The sequence below is a fragment of the Somniosus microcephalus genome, chromosome 11, assembly GCF_052327205.1.
Source record: "Somniosus microcephalus isolate GS21.2 chromosome 11, FLI_Smic_1.0, whole genome shotgun sequence".
In the NCBI taxonomy this organism is placed as follows: Eukaryota; Metazoa; Chordata; class Chondrichthyes; order Squaliformes; family Somniosidae; genus Somniosus; species Somniosus microcephalus.
The window spans coordinates 56,907,265-56,916,333 of NC_140997.1; the positions used below are offsets into that span (position 1 = coordinate 56,907,265).

A 9,069-nucleotide genomic window follows, 5' to 3' on the forward strand; every position below is an offset into this window, starting at 1 on the left:
GCTTTCCCTGACCTGGGATAAGGAAACGGTTCTTGGATATCCATGATTCCGATCTAGTTTGGTATCTGACCCGATCTTTTTAAAATGGAACACAAGTTCTATCAGGTGGATGTCAAAAGAAGTAACATGATATCCACTCAATTGTTGGTGTGGTAAAGAAGTAAAATAAGGTCAACCTGACTCCAAACACATGGTTAACATTATAATAGATGGTATACTGTTACCAACTAGTTCAGCAGGTAGGGTTATTGATCTAAAATGTAATCTTAAGGGTGAGGTTGTCATAGTTTTACTCATTTTGATTATTTAAGTATTTAACTTTTAAGAATTGGCTTTGCAGGAGGAAGACATATGACCAAGCTGTCTGTGTTAATGTGAACCCTTTTTCTCCCCCTCCCTGTACTCTGCAGATGCGACCACGTAGCCTGTGCCACCTAAATGAGTCTATTTACCTGTAGCAGGATGTTGATCATACTTGGGCCATAGCAATCCTCTGATCCTTTTAAAACAGCTGTTGATAAGCAACTAGTTTTTATTGTGAAGTTCCTTTGTGTTTGGCCAGAGAGAGGTTGTTACTGAACTTGTTTTGTTTTTTTAAATCCTGCTGTTCCTTTTTTACGATCATATCAAAATTGCTGCCAGGAGTCCAGCCAAAGTATTTGATCACTGGGGTTGAGCATTCCCTGGGGCAATTTAGTGCAGTTCCCTTGCTTTAATTATGCTTTTAATGTCTGTTTCTGTCTGGCTCCCCCTTCTCTCAAAATATAAGCTACTGCTGATGAACTTGCAATACATTTGGGGCATTGGACTCGATGGTAGTGGTTTTCACTGTCCTGTCTCCTCATGATTGCCTGCAATATATCTACATGCATCTGTTGGGAGAGTGGGTTATTTCTTAGTAAAGAAAATAGAGGCTGTAGAAATAATAGAAAGTTATCAGGAAGGTTGTGCATTTTTCTAAATATAGATACTTATTGAAGAATAAGACAATGCAACCATGTGCTCATTTCACTTTGCGAGAAGGTTGTAGTCAGTAATTGTATAAAGGGTATTGATATGCAAATTGTGATCTAATAAAGTGGTTTATATTTGATTGCATGTATTTATAGTTCTTTTGTAGGTATCTCAGTTTTTAATGCTACTGTAATCCTGACCGATATACGAACTATCTACACTTGATAATGTTACTTCTGGCTGTGTGTTGGCTGCCAAAGAAGGAAGTGGAACAATCAACCTTGAGACAAATTTTCTTTCCCCTCCCCCCTCAAACAATCCTTTTATTGAACTTGTGATGCGTTCAGTTATGCTGCAGACCCTGACAAATGTTTGTAAAGATGCTATAAATGTAAAAACTCTCTATATTATCAAACAAACCACATTAAAAAAAAGTTGGTGCCTGACTGAAATTTTCACTCATTGGTAAAAAATACAATATTTCTTTGTAGCATTTACCACATTTAAACTTTAAATCTGCTTATTGAGACTGGATAAGCTGTTTGGGAGAAGCAGTCTTTTTAAAAATGTGCTATTTGTGATGTATATTTATTGGGAGTGAATGAGGCAAAAATGCTGAGTTTCTAATGGCCCAAGATTCAACTTTGAAGAACAAGGTTAGTTGAGGGAATCTTGGGGTGTGGATCTGCATCTGAAACTAAATTCCAATTTTTTATATTTTTATCAATAGCACATTGGTGATACAATTTCATGAGCACGGGTATTACAATAGTAAAATGGTAATTCTAGTTTAACGGTGAATGTTCTGTTCATTTTTTTTCAAACAGCATTCCTGATGGCAAGTTGAAGTGTATGGCGCAACAGGAGCAGAGAGGGAGTGTGACTGGAAGGGGACTGCTTTAGAGCTGCAGTTAAGAAACATGGGCCAGTGTGTCACCAAGTGTAAAAACCCCCCTTCCTCTCTGGGCAGTAAAACTGGAGATAAAGAATCTGGTAGCAAATCGCATGTTAAGAAAACTGCTGGCCCCGGTGAAGAATTTAACTCAATGTGTGCAAAGGCTTCTGGAGATATACTGGCCAATGGAACAAAGAAAACTGATGTTGTATTGGAATCAACCCAGCCCCAACTCACTCACTCTGGAGACAGTAAAAAAGAAGAATCTTTTTCACATCATGAGGAGTTCTCGCTTAAGAGAGCTGAAGAATTGTTTAGCAGGTATAAAGACGCATACGAGGATGCCATTTTGGAGGAGGGCATGGAGTGGTTTTGCAATGACCTTTCTGTGGATCCTACTGAGTTCATAGTGTTGTTATTAGCGTGGAAATTTCAAGCAGCTACTATGTGCAAGTTTACCAGGTAAGAAGTTCCGATAAGGTTTGAAAATAATCACTGCAGAAAGTTTTTTTTTTCAAGATTGTTAATTCCTGTGCAGACAGTGTGAGCTGAAATGCTGTATTCGTTGTGATAGATGTTTATATCAATTTATCAACTACATGAAAGAGCTCGAGTAGTTCTACTGACTGAAAGGAGAGTAGTAGTAAGGCCCTCTCACGTTGCCCGTTCATGCTGAAAGGATGATCCTTGGTGTGTAGGGCTGTTTGCTACCTGAGCGCTATGATTTTGCTTAAGTCTCAAAAGCAGTGAAAATACCAGTATCTGCACAATGACAAATCACTCAGTTTAAAAAATCACCTGCCATCTGATTGTTTGCTGTGTGAATCCATTAAAATAGTCCTGATGGGCTCCAGTTACCTTCCACCAAAACCCTCTCCCCAATTCCTGGAACGTTACAAGCATTCTAGCTGAATTATTGATATTTGCGATTCTGAATAAATCGGATGATGAAGCAGGCTAGCATTTTAAAAGCCGCGCAGGGTCTGCATGCTGGTAGCATTTGGAAAAGGTACAACCGGCACCGAGTAGGTTTATCTTCAGAATGCTAACTGTACTCAGTCACGAAATGGAAAGAGCCAACCCACTAGCTACGTTTCCTTGAATTTTCTGAAGACAGCAGAAAACTAGGCCCTATACGGGGATCAGAGTCTGATTGATCTGTAACCCAAGTCAAAATCAGTGAAATCTACCCAAGAAGGAATAATACTACAATATTGGAGGGTGAAGGTCGATGGCATTGTCTTGCTCAAGCTAATTTTATACTCTGGTAGGGCACCATGTTGTTTGACACAGGAAGACAATTTTGGAAGGAACAATAATTTAATTTATTTTGTGAAAAATGGCAGGTGATTTTCTTAACGATGGATGGCGAGATCATAAATATGAACAGTGGAAATCAATCTCTCCTTCAGCCACTGCCTCTTTCTCCCCAGTGGTTTACTTACAGCATATTTTCTACCACTGCTACTCTTCATGCTCACACCATCAGTGCAAATCAGGCACTCTGTTACTTCCAGATCGTGGAACTTTCACACAAGTTAAGATAAAGCCCAATATCCTTTTTTACCTGGCAGTTCACTTCTACCAGTTTTTGAAACTCTCTGGTGCGGTCACAGTAAACAAAATTAATTGATGAATAATGCAAAAAAAAAAGTCAGGGCTTTCTCCATGGGCTCTTGCGTGGCAAGATTTCACTGTGCAGTTGATTTATTTTTGATGAACTGTGGTTTTTCCTCCAATTATCTTCTGTCATCTCTTGAAGGCAGTGAAATACAGGAGCAAAGTCACGGTTAGCTCTTCAGTACCTCGCCCAAATGGCCATTGTTTTGCGTACGAGTCTATATTGTGAATGCCAGCTGTTCAGACATACAGGGTACCAAGTCCTGCTTAATCCTGTCCTTGTTTGCAATCCCTATGTGTACACTTTCTGACAGGTGTTGTATCAGGACTGGGATTTCCCTCTTTCTGGCTCTTTTTACTCCACTGCACCCTTGTGGAAAAACCTTGTGTGTCTGAAGCCAGTTGTAATGGTGTATTAGGTGTCGGACTTGATTCGGTGGTTCCACTCTCGCCTCGGAGTCAGAAGGTTGTGAATTCAAGTCCCACTTTAAGAGACTTGAGCACAAAATCTAGCCTGGCACTTCAGTGCAGTACTGAAGTAGTGCTGTAGTGTCGGAGGTGTCTCCTTTCAGGAAGGATATATTGGCTGGCGGGGGTGCAGCGCAGATTCACCAGAATGATACCGGGGCTAAAAGGGTTACATTTGAGAGGACAGGTTGCATAGACTAGGCTTGTATTCCCTTGAATATAGAAGATTAAGAGGTGATCTAATTGCAGTGTTTAAGATGATTAAAGGAGTTCATAGGGTAAATAGAGAGATGGTGACCAGTTGTTTTTCAGACTGAAGGGAAGTATACAGTGGTGTTCCTCGGGGGTCGTTATTAGAACCACTGCTTTTTTACATGTATATTAATGACCTGGACTTGGGTATACAGGGAATAAAGTTTGCAGATGATACGAAACTCAGAAATATAGTAAACAATGAGGAGGATAGTAACAAACTTCAGGGGGACATAGACTGGTGAACTGGGCAGACACACAGCAGATGAAATTTAATGCAGGGAAGCTGAAGTGATGCATTTTGGTAGGAAGAATGAGGAGAGGCAAGATGAACTAAATGGTACAATTTTAAAGGGGGTGCAGGAACAGAGACCTCTGGATGTATGTACACCAATCTTTGAAGGTGTCAGGACAAGTTGAGAAGGTTAAAAAAAGCACATGGGATCCTTGGCTTTATTAATAGAGGAATAGAGTACAAAAGCAAGGAAGTTATGCTAAACCTTTATAAAGCACTGGCTAGGCCCCAGCTGGAGCATTGTGTTCCATTCTGGGCACCACACTTTAGGAAGGATATCAAGGCTTTCGAGAGGGTGCAGAAGAGATTTACTGGAATGGTACCAGGGATAAGGGACTTCAGTTATGTGGAGAGACTGGAGCAGCTGGGATTGTTCTCCTTGGAGCAGAGAAGGTTAAGAGGAGATTTGATAGAGGTATTCAAAATCATGAAGGGTTTTGATAGAGTAGATAAGAAACTGTTTCCAGTGGCAGAAGGGTCAATAACCAGAGGACAGATTTAAGGTGATTGACAAAAGAACCAGAGGTGACATGAGGAAACATTTTTACACAGCGAGTTGTTGTGATTTGGAATGCACTGCCTGAAAGGGTGGTGGAAGCAGATTCAATAGTAACTTTCAAAAGAGAATTGGAAAAAATGTACATGGCTATGAGTAAAGAGCAGGGGAGTGGGATTAATTGGATAGCTCTACCAAAGAGTCCGCATAGGCACGATGGGCTGACTGGGTGGTTTGTTTTTAAAAAGGTGTACCAAAAAAGTACATTGATAATTTTGACATAAATGAGTAAACCATAGAGGAGCTGAGAGAGAACAAGATGGTGTTGGATTCGTGTAAACTATTCTACATGTGATCCCAATCATTACAAAATTTGGGGTTTCTGTAGTATGCTACTTGAACTTGCATGTGTAATATAATAGACTTTCCAATGAGCTCAATCATTAGACCAGCCCGAGGTGTATTCAGAATACTAAAACATGTACAGGAAACGGAGTTATCCGGAGGCTAAATGTCCGGCAAGCTGGAGCCACTGGCAAAAATCAGGAGCCGTTTTGTTAGGTTTTTTTTCTTCTCATGGCTTTTCTTTTTCAACAGTCAGGCTCTGGAAAGTCTCTCTGAAGCTGTTGCTAAGCTACAGAGACGCTTCCAAGGTACGGGCCGACTGTTTAGAAGCTGTTGCTAAGCAAGAGTGTTTGTTGTCAGATACGGAGATGAAAAGCTCCGTATGCTTCAACATTAACGCTGGAGTGTCCGGCAGTTTTGAGGGAACGGCAACAGCTCGGTCCCGTCGGTGCCGGATAGCGCACAGTTTCCTGTATTTGCATTGTGTATTATATGAATTAGGCTGCTAAAATTCTGAAATGTATGTTGCACAGGCAAGGTGCTCTGATATTAGGTTAAAATCATTCCGTTAATTAACTCAATCGCGTATAAAAGAAGCTGATGGTTGTCACTTGTATTAAATAAAAGTGTACTGTTTCTAACTTCTAAAAATAAATACATCTAAAGCATCATTTCTTTTCACCCGAGAACCCCTTGCTTCATGTGTAGGCTGCTTATGTGGTTCAAGCTTTTTGATTTTTTTATCCTTTTTTATTACAGGAAAGAATTTGTGGAGGGATGTAAAGCATTAAATGCAGACAGTATTGATGGAATCCGTGCCAGATTCCCAAGCCTTATGAATGAAGCCAAAGTTGAGGACAAGTTCAAAGATTTGTATCGGTTTACGTTTCAGTTTGGACTAGACTCTGAGGAAGGCCAGCGATCGCTACGGAGGGAAATAGCTGTTGCCCTTTGGAAGCTGGTGTTCACACAGAACGTACCTTTCATATTGGACCAGTGGCTGAGCTTCTTAACTGAGAATCCGCCTGGAATAAAGGGAATCTCTCGAGATACTTGGAACATGTTCTTAAATTTTATTCAGGTGATAGGTCCCGATCTAAAAAACTACAGCGAGGATGAGGCTTGGCCAAGCCTGTTTGACACATTTGTAGAGTGGGAAATGGAAAGAAGAAGAAAAGAGGGTCTGGCTGAAGAAGCATTGCATTTAATTACAGAGGCTGCAAATGTGGAAATGTTAGGACAAATTGCTACAGACTACCAAGTAACAGATAATGAGTAGTGAGCAATAACTGAACGTGACAGCATATGTAGTTTACTGCTCCTCACCTCCCTCAATTGCCTTGTTGCTAAAAGGGCTCCAAGATGCTGTAATAATTTATAGGCACTTTTTAAGCAATTGGGTAATACCTTTTTTAAAATGCTTGTTCACAAAAGTATGCAGTAATTCACTAGTTGCCCTAATAAAAGCCGCATCAGTTTCAGCCTTTGAATACTACTAGTATGAAGTAGTCTGACATCGTTATTGCAGAGTTTTTGTCTTTGCTTATAAAATTGTGGTGTTATGGAATTCCTTGGTTTAAAAAGTTGAATAGTGCCAGAGTTCACTTCTGCAAATTGAACAAGTAAGAGGCTGCTGTGTGTGATGCTGCTTGTAGCAGTGAAAATAGTATAAAATATAAGACAGTATTAAACATTTACCAGTTTACTGATCAAGAATTGGAGAAGTGTTGCTATATTCAAATTGCAAGACTCCTGCAGTTATTCATGTGGCAGTGCAGTCTTTCAGTATATCTAACTGGTAGTTGTGTTAGCACTGTACTCTTGTACACTGCGCAAGGTTCCAGGGTTTGCAGTACATGCACACACATTTCACGCATGGGCTCATCTCTGTGAAGTTTGTTTCCTTGTGTACACCTAATAAACATATGGGTTCTTTTGAATTCCCCCTGGAAAAAGTCACGGTGATCTGGATCTCTATCTTAAAAACATTGATGTGTTTCAGCTTGTTAGGTTTACAATCCATTGTTACAATTTAGATAGTGCTACTGGTGCACATGCATCGTGATTATATTCACCAGTACCAGTCACTTTGGGGCACAAAATGTGCATTTATGTAGATTGCACCTGCAGGTACCATAAAAGCCCCATTGATGATTCTTGCCTCAAAGACCAACCTTTTGGATAAAATCAAATCTATGGCTGCCTTAGCATCTCACCAGAGGGAACACCATTGCTACCCTGATGTGTCAAGGTGGCTTGCTCACAAAGCTCATTGCACTATTTTCAGAGTCTTGGCACAGGTTTAACACCAAGAGTATTCAAGAAGCAATAGGCAGCAGGGCTTAAAGGAATGGGACCAGTCCTGCAGATACTGTTGCCTTAACTAAAATCAACTGAAATGTGATTTATTTTTTCTTGAATTTATTACTGAACTACAGCTTTCTATTAATCTGATGAGGTTTGGCTTTTTTTTTTCCTCCAGTGTCCATTCAGGGTTTTGTGAAAATTCAAAACTGTCCACTTGACTGTATTTTTGTTACAAAGAAATTTATAGTTAACGAGTGACATGTGGAAAGTGTACTTGTGCCCCTACATGTCGCATTGCATTCTACGACCTTTGTTTGGTGTGTTACATCTGTTGAGTGTACCTTACTGATTTTACAAATGCATCAGATGAATGGTTTCCAGCTTAAAACTGGGGGGAAAAAATGACACTAATGTTTTAATTTTCTTCCTCTTCAAAGTTACTCTAGGACTTTGTATCTTGTCTGTACTGCCCTTTTTGGATTCCAAGTTCTTCCTACCTTGGATTTTACACAGAACCAACAATCCTGAATTTTCTGTAGCAGGAATAAAAATTTAATTCTTAAAACTCTGATATATAATCTGTGCATTTAGCTTGTGCTACATGTATATTTTATAGAATAAGTTTTGGTGCTTTCACTTCTGGGCTGCATTTCTGTGGTCTGTGGGGTTGTTGTGAGTCTTGTTGGTTTGTTTAGTTGTGTTACCATACTTAAGATACTTTCTTTTCTCTTTCTGAAATTTACTGTCACCTTAAATCACTTGTAAACTTACTGAAATGAACATTTTGCTAATAGTGTGTTTCTACCAATACACTGTCTTACCATCAACTGTACATTTTATGTATTCAGATATTGTATAAATAATGGATTTATTTAAAGTTGAAATGCTTTGTATGTTTTACGTACTGATTATTTTCCAATTAAAAGAGTCAATTGCATTCTTAGCAACTTTGATCATCCATACCTTATTTCCCTTTTTTCAGTTTTAAACCAAGAAAAACACCATTTTGCAACTGTTTTATCATGTTTCTGCATCTGACTTTTTTTGCCATCAGCCATGTTTGGAAGGGTGGGATGCCAGGCAAGTTAAAGAAAGACTTGCAGCTGTGCCTACCCTCCAGTACCACCACTGCATCGGTAGACTGAGGTGAAAATACCTTGCTCTGGCAGACAATTATTGTAAGTTTTTTAAATGGTGAAAAGCTACGAACATTGGAGGTCCAAAGGGATATAGGGGTCCATGTACATAATCACTTAAAATATAGTGGTCAGATACAAAAAAATCAAAGGCTAATGGACTGTTGGCCTTTATATCTAGAGTGCTAGAATATAAAGGGGAGGAAGTTTTGCTACAGCTATACAAAGCCTTGGTTACTCCACATCTGGAGTACTGTGTACAGTTCTGGGCACCGCAACTTTATAAAGGATATATTGACCT

At 39.6% G+C, this 9,069-nt stretch overlaps 1 protein-coding gene across 5 annotated transcripts in view; it reads left to right on the forward strand.

Moving 5' to 3' along the window:
* dcun1d3 (defective in cullin neddylation 1 domain containing 3) overlaps positions 1 to 8,575 on the forward strand; it is a 47,496-nt gene extending 38,921 nt beyond the window's left edge. For all 5 annotated transcript variants that reach the window (XM_086000744.1, XM_086000747.1, XM_086000745.1 and 2 more), the window contains exons 2-3: positions 1,782 to 2,311; positions 6,085 to 8,575. In XM_086000744.1, coding sequence (XP_085856870.1) covers positions 1,875 to 2,311; positions 6,085 to 6,604 — 957 coding nt within the window. In that variant the 5' untranslated portion in view covers positions 1,782 to 1,874 and the 3' untranslated portion in view covers positions 6,605 to 8,575. The remainder of the gene's footprint in view (positions 1 to 1,781; positions 2,312 to 6,084) is intronic.
* The last annotated feature ends 494 nt before the right edge of the window (positions 8,576 to 9,069 follow it).